A 25,081-nucleotide genomic window follows, 5' to 3' on the forward strand; every position below is an offset into this window, starting at 1 on the left:
GGACAAGACACTATCTAACCCAGTGTTTCCCAACCAGGGAGCCTCCAGCTGTTGCAAAACTACAACTCCCAGCATGCCAGGACAGCCGAAGGCTGTCCGGGCATGCTAGGAGTTGTAGTTTTGCAACAGCTGGACGCACCCTGATTGGAAAACACTGATCTATCCCAATCCTATAGTCACAGTGTTTGATGTGACACGTTCTGATGATTCCTCTCTAAAACTCAGATTTTCCTGAGACCTCCAGTAGGGGGCGATGCTCCAGTGTCAGGGCTCAGGTATGGAGAGGTGGGTGTTATGATCACACAGCATATGCCGTCAGCCTACTAATAAGCCCCCCGCAGCTGTTACTCTCCTCCTCTTCCCTCCATCACACTATTCTTTTCCTCATCCCTTCATTGTCCCTTCTCACCCTCCTCTCCCCGATCTTCTCTCCGCTCATCTTCCCCCTATTTTTTTTACCTCATTCGTTGACATTTTTGCAGTCAGTGTTTTTTTTATGCATTTCATTTTTTATTTTTTATTCCAGTTTTATAACCCCCTTTATTCATCTATTACATTGTGCTACCCCCATTAATGAAAGCAATATCGTCATTTCTCCCCTTGTGTTTTCAATCGCGTTCTCCTAGAAGACTGTGATCAGGGATCCAGCTGTCTCTCCTCCCTCTGATCTGATATCCCGGAGCGTGATAGGGAGGGGGAAAATCTGCACCATGCCAGCAGGTCTGTGCCAAGACGGGGACTGGAGGGGGAACATTCATTAATGGCTATTGTCATCAAACATTGTCAGGACACCTCATAAATGCCAAATGTATTCCATGTCACATCATCATACAAAAGATCACAGGTGCCCTATTACCCCAGAAATGGTTTATGCCTGCCTGAGGCTGTTATTGTTCAGTAACATCTTATTACAGTAACCCGGCTCCTGATCCCCTTATTACCCTATAACATCTTATTACAGTAACCCGGCCCCTGATCCTCTTATTACCCTATAACATCTTATTACAGTAACCCGGCTCCTGATCCTCTTATTACCCTATAACATCTTATTACAGTAACCCGACTCCTGATCCTCTTATTACCCTATAACATCTTATTACAGTAACCCGGCTCCTGATCCTCTTATTACCCCTATAACATCTTATTACAGTAACCCGGCTCCTGATCCTCTTATTACCCCTATAACATCTTATTACAGTAACCCGGCTCCTGATCCTCTTATTACCCCTATAACATCTTATTACAGTAACCTGGATCCTGATCCTCTTATTACCCTATAACATCTTATTACAGTAACCTGGATCCTGATCCTCTTATTACCCTATAACATCTTATTACAGTAACCCGGCTCCTGATCCTCTTATTACCCTATAACATCTTATTACAGTAACCCGGTTCCTGATCCTCTTATTACCACTATAACATCTTATTACAGTAACCCGGCTCCTGATCCTCTTATTACCCTATAACATCTTATTACAGTAACCCGGCTCCTGATCCTCTTATTACCCTATAACATCTTATTACAGTAAACCGGCTCCTGATCCTCTTATTACCCCTATAATATCTTATTACAGTAACCTGGCTCCTGATCCTCTTATTACCCTATAACATCTTATTACAGTAACCCGGCTCCTGATCCTCTTATTACCCCTATAACATCTTATTACAGTAACCCGGCTCCTGATCCTCTTATTACCCCTATAACATCTTATTACAGTAACCCGGCTCCTGATCCTCTTATTACCCCTATAACATCTTATTACAGTAACCCGGCTCCTGATCCTCTTATTACCCCTATAGCTTCTTATTACAGTAACCCGGCGCCTGATCCTCTTATTACCCCTATAATATCTTATTACAGTAACCCGGCTCCTGATCCTCTTATTACCCTATAACATCTTATTACAGTAACCCGTCTCCTGATCCTCTTATTAACCCTATAACATCTTATTACAGTAACCCGGCTCCTGATCCTCTTATTACCCTATAACATCTTATTACAGTAACCCGGCGCCTGATCCTCTTATTACATGAACCCGGCTCCTGATCCTCTTATTACCCTATAACATCTTATTACAGTAACCCGGCTCCTGATCCTCTTATTACCCTATAACATCTTATTACAGTAACCCGGCTACTGATCTTCTTATTACCCTATAACATCTTATTACAGTAACCTGGCTCCTGATCCACTTATTACCCTATAACATCTTATTACAGTAACCCGGCTCCTGATCCTCTTATTACCCTATAACATCTTATTACAGTAACCCAGCTCCTGATCCTCTTATTACCCCTATAACATCTTATTACAGTAACCCGGCTCCTGTTCCTCTTATTACCCCTATAACATCTTATTACAGTAACCCGGCTCCTGATCCTCTTATTACCCTATAACATCTTATTACATTAACCCGGCTCCTGATCCTCTTATTACCCTACAACATCTTATTACAGTAACCCGGCTCCTGATCTTCTTATTACCCTATAACACCTTATTACAGTAACCCGGCTCCTGATCCTCTTATTACCCTATAACATCTTATTACAGTAACCCGGCTCCTGATCCTTTTATTACCCTATAACATCTTATTACAGTAACCCGGCTCCTGATCCTCTTATTACCCTATAACATATTATTACAGTAACCCGGCTCCTGATCCTCTTATTACCCTATAACATATTATTACAGTAACCCGGCTCCTGATCCTCTTATTACCCCTATAACATCTTATTACAGTAACCCGGATCCTGATCCTCTTATTACCCCTATAACATCTTATTACAGTAACCCGGCTCCTGATCCTCTTATTACCCTATAACATCTTATTACAGTAACCCGGCTCCTGATCCTCTTATTACCCTATAACATCTTATTACAGTAACCCGGCTCCTGATCCTCTTATTACCCTATAACATCTTATTACAATAACCCGGCTCCTGATCCTCTTATTACAGTAACCCAGCTCTTGATCCTCTTATTACCCTATAACATCTTATTACAGTAACCCGGCTCCTGATCCTCTTATTACCCTATAACATCTTATTACAGTAACCCGGCTCCTGATCCTCTTATTACCCTATAACATCTTATTACAGTAACCCGGATCCTGATCCTCTTATTACCCTATAACATCTTATTACAGTAACCCGGATCCTGATCCTCTTATTACCCCTATAACATCTTATTACAGTAACCCGGCTCCTGATCCTCTTATTACCCTATAACATCTTATTACAGTAACCCGGCTCCTGTTCCTCTTATTACCCTATAACATCTTATTACAGTAACCCGACTCCTGATCCTCTTATTACCCTATAACATCTTATTACAGTAACCCGGCTCCTGATCCTCTTATTACCCTGTAACATCTTATTACAGTAACCCGGCTCCTGATCCTCTTATCACTCTATAACATCTTATTACAGTAACCCGGCTCCTGATCCTCTTATTACCCCTATAACATCTTATTACAGTAACCCGGCTCCTGATCCTCTTATTACCCTATAACTTCTTATTACAGTAACCCGGCTCCTGATCCTCTTATTACCCTATAACATCTTATTACAGTAACCCGGCTCCTGATCCTCTTACTATTTTTGTTTTTCTGCAGGCTGTCCTGGATCTGCACACATGGCGGCACATGAGCCTGAGATTAAGAGCAGTGTCTCCTTCATACCATGCTTCTTATTTGTAGAGGTAATACATCCATAATCAGGTCCTTTTTTGTTGATGTTGTATATATTTCAAATATTAATGGATTGACATCGGGTCCATGTGTTATGGTATGATTGAACTAGGCACCATGAGACATAATGGGGTTAAAGTGGGACACACATATAGGGGGAGATTTATCAAAAAGTTGCCCAGGAAAAGTTGCCCAGTTGTCCAAAGCAACCAATCAGATCGCTACTTTCATTTTTAACAAGGCCTCTGCAAAATGAAAGAAGTAATCTAATTGGATGCTATGGGCAACTAGAGTTGCCACCTGGCCTTTATTTTACCAGCACAGACGGTATTTTGGCCACACTGACGATATTTTTATATTAGAAATACCGGCAATGCAGTGGTTGGTATTTATCCAACCAATCCTCCAACTCCTAGAATGTTACACCATATACTATACTAGTGTTTCCCGTCCAGAGCGCCTCCAGCTATTGCCAAACTACAAGAGAAGAACAGAGAACGGGTTAAACCCAGTGGGTCCCAGTTGCTATGGGCAGCCAGGACCCACGGATAATGCCGGGCATGGCGGATGGGGCCGATGCCCGGCATTAACCCTTTAGACGCCGCGATCAAAGTTGATCGCAGCGTCTAAAGCGAAAATAAAAAAATCCCTGCAGCTCAGCGGAGCTGATCGGGACTATCGCGACAAAATCGCAATGTCCCGATCAGCTTACTGGACGACGGGAGGGTCCTCACCTGCCCCTCCGTTGTCCGATCTGCGATCTACTGCTCCATGCCTTCAGCAGATCGCCGGTTACACTGATCAGTGTATGCAATCAGAAGATTGTATGTTTTAGTCCCCTATGGGGACTAAAAAAAAAAAAAGTGTAAAAAGTTTGTTTTTTATAAAAGTTCATTAACCCCTTAAGGACGCAGGACGTAAATGTAGGTCCTGGTGAGGTGGTACTTAACGCACCAGGACGTACATTTACGTCCTAAGCATAACCGCGGGCATCGGAGCGATGCCCGTGTCATGCGCGGCTGATCCCGGATGCTGATCGCAGCCAGGGACCTGCCGGTAATGGCCGACGCTCGCGATCTCGCGGGCGTCCGCCATTAACCCCTCAGGTGCCGGGATCAATACAGATCCCGGCATCTGCGGCAGTGCGCGATTTGAATGAATGATCGGATCGCCCGCAGCGCTGCTGCGGGGATCCGATCATTCATAACACCGCACGGAGATCCCCTCTCCTTCCTCCGTGTGGCTCCCGGCGTCTCCTGCTCTGGTCTGTGATCGAGCAGACCAGAGCAGAAGATGACCGATAATACTGATCTGTTCTATGTCCTATACATAGAACAGATCAGTATTAGCAATCATGGTATTGCTATGAATAGTCCCCTATGGGGACTATTCAAGTGTAAAAAAAAATGTAAAAAAATGTAAAAGTAAAAGTAAAAAAAAAGTGAAAAATCCCCTCCCCCCCAAAAAAAGTAAAACGTCCGTTTTTTCCTATTTTACCCCCAAAAAGCGTAAAAATTTTTTTTATAGACATATTTGGTATCGCCGCATGCGTAAATGTCCGAACTATTAAAATAAAATGTTAATGATCCCGTACGGTTAACGGCGTGAACGAAAAAAAAAATAAAAAGTCCAAAATTCCTACTTTTTTAATACATTTTATTACAAAAAAAATTATAAAAAATTTATTAAAAGTTTTTTATATGCAAATGTGGTATCAAAAAAAAAGTACAGATCATGGCGCAAAAAATGAGCCCCATACCGCCGCTTATACGGAAAAATAAAAAAGTTAGGGGTCATCAAAATAAAGGGATTATAAACGTACTAATTTGGTTAAAAAGTTTGTGATTTTTTTTAAGCGCAACAATAATATAAAAGTAAGTAATAATGGGTATCATTTTAATCGTATTGACCCTCAGAATAAAGAACACACGTCATTTTTACCATAAATTGTACGGTGTGAAAACGAAACCTTCCAAAATTAGCAAAATTGCGTTTTTCGTTTTAATTTCCCCACAAAAATTGTGTTTTTTGGTTGCGCCATACATTTTATGATATAATGAGTTATGTCATTACAAAGGACAACTGGTCGCGCAAAAAACAAGCCCTCATACTAGTCTGTGGATGAAAATATAAAAGAGTTATGATTTTTAGAAAGCGAGGAGGAAAAAATGAAAACGTTAAAATTAATGGGCTGAGTCCTTAAGGGGTTAAAGGGTACCTCTCATCAAATATACTTTTGATATATTTTAGATTAATGAATGTTGAATAACTTTCCAATAGCATGTTAATGAAAAATATGCTTCTTTCTATTGTATTTTTCCCGATCAGTCCTATCAGCAAGCATTTCTGACATGCTGGAGTCCTAAACACTCAGAGCTGCCAGCCTGCTTTGTTCACAGCCAAACAGGCTGTGAACAAAGCAGGCTGGCAGCTCTGAGTGTTCTCCTTTGTGAACAAAGCAGACTGGCAGCTCGTAGTGTTTAGGACTCCAGCATGAGTCTGAAATGCTTGCTGCCAGGACTGGTAGGGAGACCCCTAGTGGTCATTTCTTCAAAGTGGAAAATTAAATAGAAAGAAGCATATTTTTTAATAACATGCAATTGTAAAGTTATTCTGCATACATTAATCTATAATATATCAAAAGTTTTTTTGATGAGAGGTACCCTTTAACCCCTTCCCTATTAAAAGTTTAAATCACCCCCCTTTTCCCATCTTTTAAATAAAATAATGTAATAAAGAATAAAAATAATCATATGTGGTACCGCCACGTGCGTAATTGTCCGAATTATGAAAATATTAGGTTACCTAAACCGCACGGTCAATGGCGTACACGTAAAAAAATACCAAAGTCCAAAAATACAAAAGTCCAAAATTGTGCATTTTTGGTCACTTCATATACCATAAAAATATTAATAAAAAGCGATCAAAAAGTCGTATAAAAAAAAAATGGTACCGATAAAAACTACAAATGACGTCACCAAAAATTAGCCCTCATACCGCCCCATATGTGGAAAATTAAAAAAGTTATAGGGTCAGAAGATGCCAATTTTAAGCATAATAATTTTGGTGCATGTAGTTTATAATTTTTGTAAGTATTAAAATAAAATAAAACCTATATATATTGAGTATCCTTATAACTGTATGGACCTACGGAATAAAGGTAAGGTGTCATTTTTACCAAAAAGTGCACTGTGTAGAAACGGGAGCCCCCAAAATTTACAAAATGGCGTTTCTTTTTTTATTTCACCCCACAAATAATTTTATTTTGTTTTTGCCATAGGTTATATTATAAAATAAGTGATGTCATTACAAAGTACAATTGGTGACGCAAAAAATAAGCGCTTATATGGGTCTGTAGGTGCAAAATTGAAAGTGTTATGATTTTTAGAAGGGAAAGAAAATGCAAAAATGAAAATTTGCATAGTCCTTAAGGTGAAAATAGGTCCCTAAGAGGTTAAAATTGACAATTACAACCAAGGAGGGAAATCAGGCTGAGGAGAGAGGGAAAAACAATGAGTGATATACCTTTGGGTGACAAATGATTGGCTGGGGGTGATAAAACCTGATAGGTCACTGTAAATTAACAATCAATTATTGGCCAAATTGACCTGCTAAACACTGTAAAGGGGTCATGCTAAGGTGGCAACAGCCATAACTAAAATGAGGGGGGGGGGGGGGGGAGAGGGAGAGACCACAGCAGTCTGAGACACTTTCCTTCCAGTCCAGTACCCAGCAGACCTACTAGAATTGAGGGCCCAAAGCAACCTGGGTAAACATGTACTATGCTTCTCAATATGATGGTGGGGTGGACAGGGGGCATACTTTGACTAATGGCTGTCCATGCCCTTCAGGATATTCACATGTTGTAGTAGAAGTAAGGGGCACATATATGATTCGGTAGCAGTAGGGAATGGGTGGTGGGGGCAATGGGTCTTCTGTCTGATATTGTAGGAGTGGGAGATGCTGGGACATGATATAATGTAAGTGGGGCACATGTGACATGATACGGTGGAGCAGTGGATGTGACATGGGGATGGGAGTGGTAGACGTGACATAATGCGAGGGGAGTGTTGGCTGCTTCAGGGACCTTCAGCCGCTCTCCAGACTCCTCATACAATTCCCTAACACATCGTCTTTTCTCCTCATTTCTTCTGCTAGCCCTTTGTACTTCTTGTTCTTCCTCCTTTGCACCTTCCTACATTTTATCAACTCTCTAACATCACATTTTCATAGAAAGTTATTCTTCTTAGACTCATCATCTACCTTTATTTCCCTAGTATTTGGTTGGAGTCCTTATCATTCACAATCCCACCATTGTATCCATTACCAGATCCCATCACCAATAGTCAATAGTCCATTCTGTCTCTTCCTTATATGTCTCTTTCTCCTCGTTGCTTTCACTCCCTGAGTTTTATTCTCTCTTGCACTTTTGCATTCTTTGGTTTTCCTCTCTGACCCTTCCATCATTCCTCTCTCCTTTTGTTCTTTTCTTGCCTTTTTTCCTTGTTCCTTTCTCCTCTAACACGATGCTCTATTTCCAGCTTGTCCTCATGGCCGGCACAGTTATTCTCTCCTACCATTTTGAGTACACAGACACCTTCCCTGTCCATTCCCAGGGATTCTTCTGCTATGACAGTACACTGTCCAAACCTTATCCGGGTCCTGAAAGTACCAGCCGAGTCCCTCCACGTCTCCTGTACCCGCTGATCACCGTGCTGCCTGTCCTCACGGTAGGTATATCTTCCTTCGGTGTATACATTGAATGTGGAGACTGTGGCTCTTCTATGAGAGTCCTGGCTGGGTGCAGGTCTTAGAGATAATCTGGCTGGGGCTGTCGCATATAATCTAATAGGATGGTGTAAGACAGGGTGACAGCAGGGCTCAGAATGGCTGTGCACTGACATGGTTATTGTGTATGCGCTTGGGTGCCCTAGGCGGCAGAAGATCCTTTCATACTTTCTTGCACATTCCGCCAAGACATGAGAGAATTCAAATTTTTCCTCAGCAAGAAGAGAAAAAAGCCAAGATGCTAAAATCTGCTTAACTGGACATCATGTGTCTAAAAGGTCACAGTTAAAGGGGTACTCCGCCCCTAGACATCTTATCCCCCTATCCAAAGTGGCAGGACCCCCGCGATCTCTGCTGCGGCACTGCAGACATCCGGTGAACGGAGTGAATTTAGCTCGGTGCCGTATGACTGGCAATGCGGGGTGGAGGCTCGTGACATCACGTCCGCACCCCACTCTTGATGTCACGGCCACGGCCCTCAATGCAAGTCTATGGGAGGGTGCGTGACATCTTATCTCCCTATCCAAAGTGGCAGGACCCCCGCGATCTTTGCTGCGGCACCCCAGACATCCGGTGAACGGAGCGAATGTAGCTCGGTGCCGGATGACTGGCAATGCGGGGCGGAGGCTCGTGACGTCACGTCCGCACCCCGCTCTTGATGTCACGGCCACGACCCTCAATGCAAGTCTATGGGAAGGGGCGTGACGGACGTCACGCCCCCTCCCATAGACTTGCATTGAGGGGGAGTGGCCGTGACGTCACGAGCGGGGCACGGCCGTGATGTCTCGAGCCTCCGGCGCTGCACAGGACGCTCTAAACGAACACTGGGTGCAGCAGGGAGATCACGATGGGTCCCCAGGGGCGGGACCCCCGCGATAAGATGTCCAGGGGTGGAGTACCCCTTTAAGTTTTCTCCAGTCTGGAATCCTAGTCAGGATATAGATAGTGTTTCCCCAGGATGGTAGTCATGATATGACCAGTGATTTTTTGTATTCTGGCATTCTACTAATGATATGAATTGTGTTTATTCGAATTGTTTTATCTATTGAAATCGAGGTTGCAATGAATATTTTTTTCTCCTGAAGGTCATGGCTTCCTGAATCCCTTTTTCGCTATGAATAGTGTTTCTCAAGAATGTACCATTTAATGGGCTCACAGTCATGATATGAACCTTGGGGGAAATCTATTATTTTCTCAGTTTCTTGTTGTACATATATGTTGCTAAAGCTATTGATAGACTGTTTTTTCCCATTGTGTAATTTATTTTTGGTTAGACATAAGCTTGAAAATAAACCACCCTTTGGCGTCAAAATGTGACTTTTTTGCTGTAAAAATTGAAAAGTTGCATTAAATAAATTCAGCACATAATACAGACCCTGTCAAAAAGGGAAAGTTAGCGTGAGTTGCGTACATCTCTACAAAAAAAAAAAAAAAAAAGGCGCAAATTCTGGAACAATTTTGGAGTTTGACTTTGCAAAATTCAAGGCAAAATACCCAGCGTGTGTCAATGATAAATCGCCCCCATGTTGTGGTAGCCACGGGGGTGCTAGGAAATACCTGATCACTTCGTGATGCCAGGGCACCGTTAGCCTATACACGGTCCAGGGTACAGCAGGGTACAGATGGTATTACACGCCAACAGTATGGTGCAGAGTGAGAGAATACAGTGTAACCCCTTTGGAACACTGTTGCCTTGCTGGGACTTAGGGTGCTTTTCACCCAAGCAATTAATACTGAATTGATTTGAGATTGAAGATTGTTCCAGGTTACTAGGGTTCTGACAAGGTCCTGTGACTTTCCCCGCCAAGGCTTGAATTTCTTCCATGCGGGTGATCCTTGCAGAATTACCGGATAAGACTTGAGATTAGATTTTGTTCCGGGCCTTCCCACACCTAGACCACACTTGAGCTCAGCATAGAACCGGGTTAACTCCTCCCCCCACTACTCTATATATTAAGGAATTTAGGGGTTCCCATTGGCAGGCAGGGTCCCATGGGTTTACACAGCTCCTCTCTTAAAGGTATAACACATATATAAACAACAGATAACATAGTATTTATGAAAATATAATAAACATCTGATAAAGTGCTTAAATATAATAACAGTAGTAACCAGTCTTTTAGGGGGCCCAACACCTGTGCGGCAGGTCCGGCCGAGGAAGTCCGAAGCCCAAAGAACAGCCTTTAGTGCTGGGATACCGCAATATTTTCCTCAAAATATGCAGTCTTCCAGAAAAAGTGAAATTAATCTCCTGGAATCCTTGTCGCAATTTTGCGCCTTTAGGGTTTTTTTGGGGCGCAATTCACCGGCAAGAAATTTTGTACATGGAAAACACACATAGCAATGTCAGAAAATGTAAAGGTGTCAAAGGTCCCCCCATAAAGCGGAGTGCTATTGAGTGTAAACCAAATAACAATCCAAAAGGAGAAAAAGCTAACACACTATAAGCAATGCACACCCATATGGGTGTGCATTGCTTATAGTGTGCTCGCTTTTTCTCCTTTTTGGTCTTTAGATTGTCCCAACGTCTGCAATCCCGGTCATGATATAGTTTGTTTCTTTCTATGTTTCTTCTTGAATTCTGGTCATCGTATAAATTACGTTTCACCAGAGAGCCTTGTCTTGTGTTTTGGTCTTTATTCGATGGCTTGTTTTACGATTCTACTGTCTCCATCCATCTTATTGCTGGTCATTGTCTTTCTCTTCCCTCCACTCTGTCATGTCTTCTTTACAGAGTTGGGTCTTCTCATAATATACCCCGGTTTAGTCATTTGGTTCCGCGCTAAAGGTGTTTTGGATGCGTTCCATGTGAACACTCTAGGTTGATGTTCTGAGCCAAATTAGACAATACGTGCACGGAGAGAAAAAACTCATGCTGACACACACTAGGTCAAAATGGTTCGTTCTGATTTATTATCTTGTGTAGATTGGTTTGTTCTTTTGGTGTTTATAGACGAGTCAAAAGTTCTTACCAACATATAGATTCAGAGGCGTTAATATTTTCCCGTATTATTTTCCCGTTTCATAAAGAGCCATAAAGAAAAGTCCAAAGTCAGAGGGACTTATTGGGTTTGTATCCAGGCTTCTTACATTCACTCTACAGTATTCACCCAGTATTTTGTCAGGCTTGATGGCAGGTGTTGAAATGATGGAGTACGGTGTATGGATGTTTTTCTGGACCTTCAACAGCCACGTTGACAAAACTTACCAGAGGTTTGGAGGTTGTTGAAGCAACAAAGAAGACGACAAACTCCATGTTAATGGTCATGGTTAAGAATAGGATGTACAACATAAGGATGTCATGTTTCGGTTCATATATCTGGCCATGCTGTGTAGTACTGATGGACTCTGTTGAGTAATGGTTGTCATCTTGATTGCAGATCCTCCTGGGAGAAGTCTCCACGGTCCTTATCAATCCACGATGGAGTAGCAGGGAGAAGATCATTTCTTGCGGAGATTGTTGCTTCTTCAATCCTCTTCTGCGGCGCATTGTCAGGATCTTGGGTTAGATTTTTGCCTTTATGACCTGATGGAAAAGTGTAGTGCGCAGAACCTGGGCCTACAGGAGAAAATATATCAAAGTGTAACATAGATGAAGTATTAAATTGTATAGGGCAAGTGGGTACATCATTGTTAACTCACCCATACTGCCCATATATATAGGGGAACCTGTGGACCCACTCTCCTGAACTGTATGGGAGTGAGGGACCTCACGAACACTTAAAGAGTACCTCTCATGATCTTGTTAAATTTTATAATCCTCCCAGGTCACTGCCCCCATCATGATAAACCACCCCCTACCTTTATTTTTATTATTTGTTAGTTTTCTACCTTGATATTGCTCTGTATTTTCTGCTCAGTCAGATTCACAGCAGGCGTTCCCCAGCAGGTGTGACATCATCTGAAGGCATACAGGAGGGAACTTCCTCCCTCACTCTGCTACACACAGCCCAGAGCAGTTCAGTGTGAGATGAGCTATGACTGGATAAGGCTGCACACACTACCACCCCCCCCCCCCCCCCCACCATCCCCAAGCATTTCCTGATTTTGGATTTCTGCGAGCCAGCAGGAATCCAAAGTCTGTGCAAAGAGATGGGGGGGGGGGGGGAATGTGATCTGGACAAGTAGGGAGACACCTAGTGGCAGCTTATTTAAACACAAAACATAGATAACTCATAACAAAGTACATTAGAAAGATTTTTTATTTACCATAAGGACTGCAATAGCAAAAATTAGTTTTAATGAGAGTGCCCATTTAATAGAGAATGCAAGGCTTCCCACTTAGTCTAACATTGCCAGACAAGAAACTCTCCTTCACAGTCGACACAGTTGACACCTGGCTGGTATTCTTCTAAGGTGGTTGGTTCCTGCAACCAGCAGGATATTGTCATGTATCAAAAGAGGCATGGACTCAAGGGACAGGGACATAATACTCCCCCTTTATAAAGCATTGGTACGGCCTCACCTGGAATATGCTGTTCAGTTTTGGTCACCTGTCCATAAAAGGGACACTGCGGAGTTGGAAAGGGTGCAGAGACGCGCGACTAAACTAATATGGGGCATGGAACATCTTAGCTATGAGGAGCGATTAAAGGAGTTACAATTGTTTAGTCTTGAGAAGAGACGTTTAAGGGGGGATATGATAAACGTATATAAGTATATTAATGGCCCATACAAAAAATATGGAGAAAAACTGTTCCAGGTTAAACCCCCCCAAAGGACGAGGGGGCACTCCCTCCGTCTGGAGAAAAAAAAGTTTAGTCTCAAGGGGCGACACGCCTTCTTTACCGTGAGGACTGTGAATTTATGGAACGGTCTACCTCAGGAACTGGTCACAGCAGGAACAACTAACAGCTTTAAAACAGGATTAGATACATTCCTGGAACAAAATAAGATTAATGCTTATGAAGAAATATAAAATCTCATCCCTTTCCCAATATCGCGCCACACCCCTACCCCTTAATTCCCTGGTTGAACTTGATGGACATATGTCTTTTTTCGACCGTACTAACTATGTAACTATGTAACTATGTAACTATGTAATTGCCAGTATATTGCATATACCCATTGAGTAAAAAGGCAAAAAAAAATATCAGCAGGCAGATGTGAAAGGGCTTGGAATCTTGCAGAATCAACAGTATATCCAGTACACGTCAGAGGGAAAAAGGCCAAGGGGAACTGGAGACAAGGTGACAGGATCTATGGAGTTGTAATTGGTGATGGCATCAATGGTCTAAGGGACACTAGAAAGACCTTCTCTCCTCTAATTGTTATGTTATCTCGGGCTTTATTGCTCACTAGCCCATGGCATACTGGAAGTACGGGGACACTTAAAGGGGTACTCCATCCCTACATGTCTTATCCCCTATTCCCCGCTATCTCGGCTGCAGCACCCCAGACATCCAGTGCATCGAACAGACTTCACTCCGTGCCGCATAACTGGCGATGTGGGGTGGAGGCTTGTGACGTCACGGCCGCGCCCCGCTCCGGATGTCACGGCCAAGCCCTGTCAATGCAAGTCTATGGGAGGGGGCGTGACGGCCGTCATGCCCCCTCCCACAGACTTGCATTGAGGGGGCATGGCCGTGACATCAGGAGTGGAGCGCGACCATGACGTCACGAGCCTCTGGCGTTGCACCCGATGCTCTAAACGAACGCTGGGTGCAGCAGAGATACAGTAAGATAAAATGTCTGACCCCTTTAAATAGGGGATAAGATGTCTAAGGGCGAAGTACCCCTTTAAGTTATCATTTTTTGAACCTGATGCGTATTTTAACTATTTGTCTGTGTTTACCTTCTAGGGCTTTTCTCATTCGGTCTCTTTTGCACTGTAATCTTTGCTGGAGCTGTTCAGACAGTCACCGGTAACCAGGCCCCTCATTTTCTATCTGTCTGTCGCCCCAACTACACTGCTCTCGGATGCAAGTCCCACATGCAATATATAGCTTCACCCTATGCCTGCAATGGGGACCCTGATCTAATCATCGAGGCTCGGAAAACCTTCCCCTCCAAACCTGCAGCCCTGGCGGCGTACGCTGCAGTTTACACCACGGTAGGTCCAGTGCATTGTACTGCCAGTGATAACCGTGTTCCAGGGACGTGCACAGACATTTTTGAGGGGAACGGGGCTGAACTAAAAAAAAAGGGCACTTCTTATAATTATTTATATAAATGCCCACATAATGATGCCAGACTGCCCAGGAACATGAAAAGGGCAGGGCTGAAGCCCCCTTTCTAGTCAACCTGTGCACGCCCCTGCCTTGTTCCACTGAAAAAGTAGAACTGGTAATGTTAGATTCTTTACTAAGGCTGCATTCACACCACGATCTGACCTTCCGAGGCACAGATACGATTCCGGAAGCTCAAGGGGCTGCGGACCCGATCGTAGTCAGCCAGTGACTATAATCTGGTCATTTTCTCAGTGGATCTGATTTTTGACTCGGACTGAAAATCGTGGCAGACCGATTGAATGCAGCCTTAGAGATACGGACAGTCTTGGTATTACTTGTTGTAAAGTGCAGCACAAGAGAAGTCCTAGGGATTTGGTAAAGAGAAGTAATCAGGTTACTTGTTTCCTATAATCGTATGTATACGGTGTCCATATTAGGACATCATCAGGCGTCAGACAAACCTCCATCACACCTCAGACAAACCTCCCGCAGCCGTCAGACAAACCTCCCTCAGCACTCAGCTCTCAGCCAAACCTCCGTCATGCCTCAGACAAAACCTTGGTCATACCTCAGACAAACCTCCCTCAGCCCTCAGCTCTCAGACAAACCTCCATCACACCTCAAACAAACCTCCCTCAGCCCTCATCTGTCAGACAAACCTCCATCACACCTCAGACAAACCTCCCTCAGCCCTCATCTCTCAGACAAACCTCCGTCACACCTCAGACAAACCTCCCTCAGCTCTCAGACAAACCTCCGTCACACCTCAGACAAACCTTCCTCAGCCCTCAGCTCTCAGACAAACCTCCCTCAGCCCTCAGTTCTCAGACAAACCTCCGTCACACCTCAGACAAACCTCCCTCAGCCGCCAGACAAACCTCCGTCACACCTCCAACAAACCTCCCTCACCTCTCAGACAAACCTCCGTCACACCTCAGACAAACCTCCTTCAGCTCTCAGCCAAACCTCCGTCATGCCTCAGACAAACCTCGGTCATGCCTCAGACAAACCTCCGTCACACCTCAGAAAACCTCCCTCAGCTCTCAGCCAAACCTCCGTCATGCCTCAGACAAACCTCAGTCATACCTCAGACAACCCTCTGTTACACCTCAGACAAACCTCCCTCAGCCCTCAGCTCTTAGCCAAACCTCCTTCATGCCTCAGACATCAGCTGAACAGCCGTTGATGTAAAATGTTCCTCGATTCATAGAAAACTGGGAACGCATGCGCAGCACAGGGTAGGGCTAAAATAGGATAGCGTTAGGAGCTTAGCCCTGCACATGCCTCAGACAAACCTCCCTCAGCCCTCAGCTCTCAGACAAACCTCCATCACACCTCAGACAAACCTCCCTCAGCCCTCATCTCTCAGACAAACCTCCATCACACCTCAGACAAACCTCCCTCACCCCTCATCTCTCAGACAAACCTCCGTCACACCTCAGACAAACCTCCCTCAGCCCTCAGCTCTCAGACAAACCTCCGTCACACCTCTGACAAACCTTCCTCAGCCCTCAGACAAACCTCCCTCAGTTCTCAGACAAACCTCCGTCACACCTCAGACAAACCTCCCTCAGCCGCCAGACAAACCTCCGTCACACCTCCAACAAACCTCCATCACACCTCAGACAAACCTCCTTCAGCTCTCAGCCAAACCTCCGTCATGCCTCAGACAAACCTCCGTCATGCCTCAGACAAACCTCCGTCACACCTCAGAAAACCTCCCTCAGCTCTCAGACAAACCTCGGTCATGCCTCAGACAAACCTCGGTCATACCTCAGACAAACCTCTGTTACACCTCAGACAAACCTCCCTCAGCCCTCAGCTCTTAGCCAAACCTCCGTCATGCCTCAGACATCAGCCGAACAGCCGTTGATGTAAAATGTTCCTCGATTCATAGAAAACTGGGAGTGCATGCGCAGCACAGGGTAGGGCTAAAATAGGATAGCGTTAGGAGCTTAGCCCTGCACATGCGCAGTTGTCCGTACCACTCAGAGTGCATGCTCTGCTTTCCTCCGCTATGCAGTTATCGTAGGGAGGCTGGAAAACTTTAATGGCTGTCCGGCTGATGTCGGTTTATCTGAGGTGTGACCGAGGTTTGTCTGAGGCATGACTGAAGTTTGGCTGAGACAGGTTTGTCTGAGGTGTGACTGAGGTTTGTCTGACGCCTGATGATGTCCAAATTTGGACACGTCTATACAAAAGAGAGTGACATATAGGAATCTCATCCATCACTTGTGTTCACAGATGTACGTCACGCTTGTTCTGAAAGTGAAGGGTTCCCGTCTGGTGAAGCCCTCCCTGTGCCTGGCACTGCTGTCTCCTTCATGGTTTCTTTGTTTGCTGCGTGTGGCTGAATATCGTAACCACTGGAGAGATGTTCTTGCCGGCACCATAACTGGAGCAGCTATAGCTATTTTCTTGGTATGTGATATATATATTGTTTTATACGTTTACATTACTATAACACTTGCTATGACTTTCAGAATGGGCACTGGGGGCAGACATGTAATCTCATTACACCATTAAAGGAGATATCCAGGATTGAAGAACTTATCCCCTATCCTAAGGATAGGGGATACGTTTTAAATTGCTGGGGGGGTCCGACCACTGGGACCCCCCCCTTTGATCTCCCGTACGGGTCCTGGGCTCTCCGGCCAGAGAGCACGTGTCCACCACCGCACGAAACGGCAATCGACACATCCCCTCAATACAGCGCTATGGCAGAGCCGGAGATTGCCGAAGGCAGCACTCCGATTCTGCCATAGAGTTGTATTGAGGGGGCGTGTCAGCTGCCGCTTCATGTGGTGGTCGACATGCCCCCTTCCCGGGCCCAGTACAGGAGATCGTGGGGGATCCCAGTGGTCAGAACCCTGCAATGTAAAATGTATCCCCTATCCTAAGTTTTTCAATCCTGGATATCTCCTTTAATATAAAGGGTAAGGCAGATAACACTGGTTTACACTATCCAATAGGTGACGGAGACAGATTGTCCTCCCTCTCCCAGCACAATGAGGTCACAGAACATGCTCCCTGCATTCTCCTATAGGACTCACTGAGCTGTTTCGTGACTTAGGTTTCATTCTTCTTCCTGATTGTTGCATTCATACACAACTTCTATTGTCTTCTACATAGCATGTATCTTAAAGGGGTTGTCCGAAGAGTAAGCCTAATTTCAACTAATCTAATAAATTAATATATTGGTAAATAAGGTTATTTTATGCTTTTCTTCTGCTGCTTTTGATGTAATCTGTCTGCTCTTTTGTCAACAGACTTTCTGTTCTTTTGTATAGGACACCGTAGCTGGGAATTCAGTCAACTCTACATCCCTCCCACTATGTGGGAGGAGTTACAGTCAAGAAAGTTTATGGGAGGGAGACAGAGTTTGCTGAATTCCTGGCTAGAGTGTCCTATACACAGGAACAGGAAGTCCAATGCAAGATGTACAAAAGACAGGACATTGGGCTGGAGACAACAGAGCCCAAATAATAGGGTAATTCATAGAGCTGTCCCATAAAAGACACCAGACACAGTGGTATTACACTGTCCACATTGTGCTTATACTGTTAATGTGTCTATACTTAGCCCCAATACTCTTTACCCCACCACTGCCAACTGGAACCATGATCACATGTTCCATATTTCAACGTATGGCAGACAACCCCAACATTTTACTCAATTTTCTACGTACACTACATTATACATAGCAGTATTTGTGTGTGTGTGTGTGTATATATATATATATATATATATATATATATTAAGACAGTCATAAAACAAATGACCGGTGGGATAAATCTTCTTTTAAGGGCAGACTGTGTTAAAAAAAAAATAATAATTGAGGAGTACTCAATTCATTGTTTCCCCACCACTGCCGTTTCAATCCGAGACACCTGTGAAAATGCTGGTCACAGTGGTGACGCCTCTCTTGGATCTTCTATTTTCAGGTAACCTGTGTACTGAATAACTTTGGGACCTCCTCAACAGAAGAAAGTGACCTAATTCAGAAAGAGCAGGAGGGGGTCTTTGAGGCCGAAAACACTCTACCTGCAGGATGTGAAAAGATAGCTGTGATAAAGGTACGGGGGGGGGGGACCAGTCTATGTTCAGTAAATACAATAAGTTGCTTCTAACAGGGTATTGATGTGTTCTCACTGAAGGGGTTGGGTTAAGTGCACATTAGTGTTTAGCCACATTCAGGGAGCTCCATCCTAGACTTTATTTGGGGCCACAAAACTGATACCAATGGGTCCTGAATGGGACTCCAAGCGCAGATGTGAACTAACCCTTATCTGGATACTAGAAAAAACTTTATATGTTGCTGGAAGAGGCATGAAAAAAAAGAAAACATACTTACTTAACTCAGTGTGACATCATCCGGTCCCTCACAGCTTCGGCTACCTCCTACTTTTGAGACAAGCTCTTGTTTTTAGCGACTGCCTGCTCAGCCAATAAATGAGTGAGGCAAAACGCTGCTGCAGAGATTGGCTTGTCTCGAAAGTAGGAAGTAGCTGGATGACGGGAGGACTAGGTGACGTCACAGCGGGAGCCCTAGGAGACTGAGGTAGGTGAGTATGTGTTTTTTTTTTTAAATCTGTTCATGCAACCCTATCTGGAGAGGATAACTAGCTGATCCCAAAAAACAGAGGTCACTTATCCATGGAATGAATACAGGGGCATTTCTATGCTCAGCAATGTTTGATAGGGCCATAGAGCAGAGGTCCCCAACCCAGTCCTCAAGGCCAACCAGCAGATCAGGATTGGAATATTTCCCTGTTCTATTCCAATGGGGAAACTGAAAAAAAACTGTCATGTTGGTGGGACTTGAGGACTGTATTGGGGACCACTGCCATAAAGAATGAATTGAGAGCCGGCCAAGCATGCTACCTCTCCAATAATTTGGGGAACATTAGACCTCAGTTCTCAAGAATGTAGATAGGTTATATTTTTGATCTTGTGATGACTCCTTTAAAGGGGTACTCCACTGCCTCAAAGTTCAGAAATTTTTTTTCAAAACGCTTGGAGCGGGTGGCGGGGTCGTGACATCACAGCGACGCCCCTTGTGATGTCACACCACATCCCTTTATTGCTAGTCTATGGGAGGGGGCGTGGCGGACACCCCCTCCCATAGACTTGCATTGAGGGGATGTGGCCGTGAGGTCACGATCCCTGCCCCCGCTCCCAGCGTTCTAAACGAACACCGGGTACCGCAAAGGGATCGTGGGGGTCCCATGTGCGGGATCTCCGTGATCAGGCTCCTTTGGATAGAAGATAAGATGTCTAGGGGTGGAGTACCCCTTTAATGCTACTAAATGATGACACCCACCATGGCAATTCTCGCTCTAAGTCTATTACTGTTATATATTTTCTAGAGTACAAGCGACTGTGACATCATCCCGCAATCTCATCCTAATAGGATCTTGGAAGTTCACCCTCCGATGTCACTTGACCCTCCTCCATGTCTCGTTCCCGTAACCCCTGATGTTCTGATCCCCTCAAACTGTATTTCCAGCCAGGTATGAGTCCGCTGGGCTACACAGTGAAGATCTGGGAACAGGCTCCTCCAGCGCCAATTTTATCAAGGGCTGGAAAGACCTAACCGGGAGCAGTGGCCACGTCTGACCACGGAGCACTCTGTCCGCATGTGCCAGACACCCCGCTCGTCTGTATCGTGTAACATATTACAGCTGATGTTTTTGTAGTTTTTCTAAATCCAGGAGGACTGAAGCGTGACCTGTTATTTGTATATGTGCCGCACCCATCAGTAGAACCACCCAGCAATGCTTTTCTACTAACATAAACACACATAGTAAATCCATTCAACTACATATTCATGTCCACAGGAAGCAGTGTTATAGTAGTCTTATTATTTTCTAAAGCAAGCAGTGTTATGGTAGTTTTATTCTTTTTTCTAAAGGAGGCAGTGTTACAGTAATTTTATTCTTTTCGAAAAGGAGGCAGTGTTATAGTAGTTTTAGTATTTTCCTAAGGGGCAGTATTATAGTAATTTTATTCTTGTACATAAGGGAAGCATTTTAATAGATTTTTTTCATACAGGTAGCATTATAATGAACCTTTCCAATAAATTGCATTACTGTAGCAGCTATTTTCTTGTACATAGGGGGCAGTATTATAACAGCTTTATTCTTATACAGTACATACAGGGAGTACAGTACATACAGGGAGTAACATTAAAGTAGGTATATTCTAGTACATATAGGGCAGTATTTTTCCATCTCCTGACATCCAACTTTTCCAGCTCCTCTGGCCTGTTTGCAGAGGCCGGAGGTGGTCGGTAAAGCCAAAAGCAGCTAAAGCAGGGAGGTTAAACTTTTTTTTTTTTTTTTTTTTTTTTTTATCAACTGGTGCCAGAAAGTTAAACAGATTTATAAATCACTTCTATTAAAAAATCTTAATCCTTCCAGTACTTTTTAGGGGCTGTATACTAAAGAGAAATCCAATAAAGAAATGCATTTCCTCTGATGTCATGACCACAGTGCTCTCTGCTGACCTCTGCTGACCATTTTAGGAACTGTCCAGAGCAGCATATGTTTGCTATGGGGATTTTCTCCTCCTCTGGACAGTTCCAAAAATGGACAGCAGAGGTCAACAGAGAGCACTGTGGTCATGACATCAGAGGAAATGCATTTCTTTTTTGGATTTCTCTTTAGTATACAGCCCCTAAAAAGTACTGGAAGGATTAAGATTTTTTTTATAGAAGTGATTTACAAATCTAGTAAGTTGTTTTTCGTTTTTCTTGTATTCAGGATTTACAAATCTGTTTACATTTCTGGCACCAGTTGATTTAAAAAAAAAAAAGTTTTCCACGGGAGTACCCCTTTAAAGGGGCACTTCGCTGGAAAACATTTCTTTTTAACTGGTGCCAAAAAGTTAAACAGATTTGTAAATTATTTCTATTAAAAAATCTTAATTCTTACAGTACATATCAGCTGCTGTATGCTCGACAGGAAGTTCTTTTTTAATTTCCGTTCTGTATGACCACAGTGCTCTCTGCTGACACCTCTGTCCATGTCAGGAACTGTCCAGAGCAGGAGCAATTCCCATAGCAAACCTCTCCTGCACTGGACAGTTCCTGACATGGACAGAGGTGTCAGCAGAGAGCACTGTGGTCATACAGAAAGGAAATGAAAAAAGAAAAGAACTTCCTGTGGAGCAAAGAGCAGCTGATAAGTACTGGACGGATTAAGATTTTTTAATAGAAGTAATTTACAAATCTGTTTAACTTTCTGGCATCAGTTGATGCCAGAAAAAAAAAAAATGTTTTCCAGCGGAGTATCCCTTTAAGCAATTTGTGTAACATCCATTGACTTGAATGGGAGTTGCGGCTACTCTGTTTACGTAACAACGGGAGTTATGTAAACAGTGCAGCTCGCAGAACAACGTCATTAGCATAACTCCAATTGAAGGCAATGGGAGCTGCACAAATTGCGTAACTTCCCTGCTTTAGCTGCTTTCGGCTTTCTCGACCGCCTCTGGCTGCTGCAAAAAAGGCAGAGGATCCGAAAAAGAGGAGCTGAATCCATGTGTATGAGCTACCCTATGGGCAGGGTCACACAGGGCACATGTGCCGATGGCAGTCACAGAAGCTCGCTCTGCAGTCCCTCTGTGACTGCCGTTGACGCATCCTCGTGTGACACTGTCCTAAGTGTAGACACATTAACAGCATGACCAGTGGATAGTGGAATAGCACTATATCACCACTGTGCCTTGTGTCTTTTATGGGACAGCTCTATGGATTACCCTAGTATTTGTGCTCTGTTGTCTTCGGCCCATTGTCCTGTCTGGTGTTCTTGTATACAATACACTCTAGCCGGGATTTCAGCCATCTGTTTACTCTTTACTTCCGGCTTTTCCGGCTCTGTGATATTATAGATATTCTTCTTAGTTTGGCAAGAAATAAACTAACTGGGCTTACAAAGTGACAACTTCACTTGAATGTCCCGAAACGTGCACTATACCCGACACTAAGTGCATTTACCTAGCAGGGGGGCAATATTTTGCAATGTAAATAGAATATAAAATATGTATTTTATTATTTGGGGTAGGGGTGATTTATTCCTGCTGTTACTGCTAAGCAGATGTTACATTTCAAAGCCTCTTTATCCAGGATTAGAAAAACAGAGCTGCTTTCTTTCAAAAACAGCGCCACCCCGTTCTCAGGTTGTGCGTGGTATTACAACTTGACCCAATTCACTTCAAAACAACAGCTGCTGCAAAACTACAACTCCCAGCATGCTTGGACATCCTTAGGCCAGCGTTTCCCAGCCAGCGTTCCTCCAGCTGTTACAGAACTACAACATCTAGCATACTTGGACATCCTTAGGCCAGTGTTTCCCAACCAGCGTGCCTCCAGCTGTTGTAAATTTACAACTCCCAGCAGCCATTGGCTGTCCGGGCATGCTGGAAGTTGTAGTTTTGCAACACCTGGAGGCACGCTGGTTGAGAAACACTAGTGTAGTGAAGCATCTGAAGCATCACACTAATGCTAACAACCTGCGTATTGTATAACACTGCAGTATATATACTTGGATATATGTGTTTCATCTCCCTTCTGTCACCCAGCACAGACTCCGATCACTTCCGCATCTGAATTCCACGCTATTCTCCGACCGGCGCAGGAGAATGAAACGCGTCTATGAATGCGGCTACCGAGGTTGTGTTGACTTTTGTATTCATGTGCTTTGTATTGCTTTACATTTTTTTGTAATTGTTGCACACAAATCAAATGCCAATAAAATGTATTCTGTCTTGTAGCGTGGTCACGTTTATTATAACACTTATACAGAGAGATTTGTGGTTGGTAACAAAGGCTGAGCATCAGATAATAGTGATCAGTAAATGACCACCAGTATAATAGTGATCAGTAAATGACCACCAGTATAATGTATAATAGTGATCAGTAAATGACAACCAGTATAATAGTGATCAGTAAATGACCACCAGTATAATAGTGATCAGTAAATGACCACCAGTATAATGTATAATAGTGATCAGTAAATGACCACCAGTATAATAGTGATCAGTAAATGACCACCAGTATAATAGTGATCAGTAAATGACCACCAGTATAAGAGTGATCAGTAAATGACCACCAGTATAATGTATAATAGTGATCAGTAAATGACCACCAGTATAATAGTGATCAGTAAATGACCACCAGTATAAGAGTGATCAGTAAATGACCACCAGTATAATGTATAATAGTGATCAGTAAATGACCACCAGTATAATAGTGATCAGTAAATGACCACCAGTATAATAGTGATCAGTAAATGACCACCAGTATAAGAGTGATCAGTAAATGACCACCAGTAGTATAATGTATAATAGTGATCAGTAAATGACCACCAGTATAATAGTGATCAGTAAATGACCACCAGTATAATGTATAATAGTGATCAGTAAATGACCACCAGTATAATGTATAATAGTGATCAGTAAATGACCACCAGTATAATAGTGATCAGTAAATGACCACCAGTATAATGTATAATAGTGATCAGTAAATGACCACCAGTATAAGAGTGATCAGTAAATGACCACCAGTAGTATAATGTATAATAGTGATCAGTAAATGACCACCAGTATAATAGTGATCAGTAAATGACCACCAGTATAATGTATAATAGTGATCAGTAAATGACCACCAGTATAATGTATAATAGTGATCAGTAAATGACCACCAGTATAAGAGTGATCAGTAAATGACCACCAGTATAATGTATAATAGTGATAAGTAAATGACCACCAGTATAATAGTGATCAGTAAATGACCACCAGTATAAGAGTGATCAGTAAATGACCACCAGTATAATAGTGATCAGTAAATGACCACCAGTATAATAGTGATCAGTAAATGACCACCAGTATAATAGTGATCAGTAAATGACCACCAGTATAATGTATAATAGTGATCAGTAAATGACCACCAGTATAATGTATAATAGTGATCAGTAAATGACCACAGTATAATGTATAATAGTGATCAGTAAATGACCACCAGTATAATATATAATAGTGATCAGTAAATGACCATCAGTATAATGTATAATAGTGATCAGTAAATGACCACAGTATAATGTATAATAGTGATCAGTAAATGACCACAGTATAATGTATAATAGTGATCAGTAAATGACACCAGTATAATGTACAATAGTGATCAGTAAATGACCATCAGTATAATATATAATAGTGATCAGTAAATGACCACAGTATAATGTACAATAGTGATCAGTAAATGACCACAGTATAATTTATAATAGTGATCAGTAAATGACCACAGTATAATGTATAATAGTGATCAGTAAATGACCACAGTATAATGTATAATAGTGATCAGTAAATTACCACAGTATAATGTACAATAGTGATCAGTAAATGACCACAGTATAATTTATAATAGTGATCAGT

The 25,081-nt window shown here is 43.1% G+C and overlaps 1 protein-coding gene across 5 annotated transcripts in view; it reads left to right on the forward strand.

Annotated features, from left to right (window-relative positions):
- PLPPR2 (phospholipid phosphatase related 2) overlaps positions 1 to 20,998 on the forward strand; it is a 38,332-nt gene extending 17,334 nt beyond the window's left edge. Inside the window, exons 2-9 of one of the 5 annotated variants that reach the window (XM_056570377.1) lie at positions 627 to 720; positions 3,618 to 3,703; positions 8,234 to 8,422; positions 11,861 to 11,984; positions 14,282 to 14,532; positions 16,895 to 17,071; positions 18,595 to 18,726; positions 20,020 to 20,998. In XM_056570377.1, coding sequence (XP_056426352.1) covers positions 627 to 720; positions 3,618 to 3,703; positions 8,234 to 8,422; positions 11,861 to 11,984; positions 14,282 to 14,532; positions 16,895 to 17,071; positions 18,595 to 18,726; positions 20,020 to 20,169 — 1,203 coding nt within the window. In that variant the 3' untranslated portion in view covers positions 20,170 to 20,998. Of the gene's footprint in view, positions 1 to 353; positions 721 to 3,617; positions 3,704 to 8,233; positions 8,423 to 11,860; positions 11,985 to 14,281; positions 14,533 to 16,894; positions 17,072 to 18,594; positions 18,727 to 20,019 lie in introns of those variants that run through there. The other 4 variants (XM_056570379.1, XM_056570380.1, XM_056570378.1 and 1 more) reach the window with 4 other exon arrangements.
- Positions 20,999 to 25,081: the final 4,083 nt, after the last annotated feature.

This window comes from Hyla sarda, chromosome 4 (assembly GCF_029499605.1).
Source record: "Hyla sarda isolate aHylSar1 chromosome 4, aHylSar1.hap1, whole genome shotgun sequence".
Classification (NCBI taxonomy): Eukaryota; Metazoa; Chordata; class Amphibia; order Anura; family Hylidae; genus Hyla; species Hyla sarda.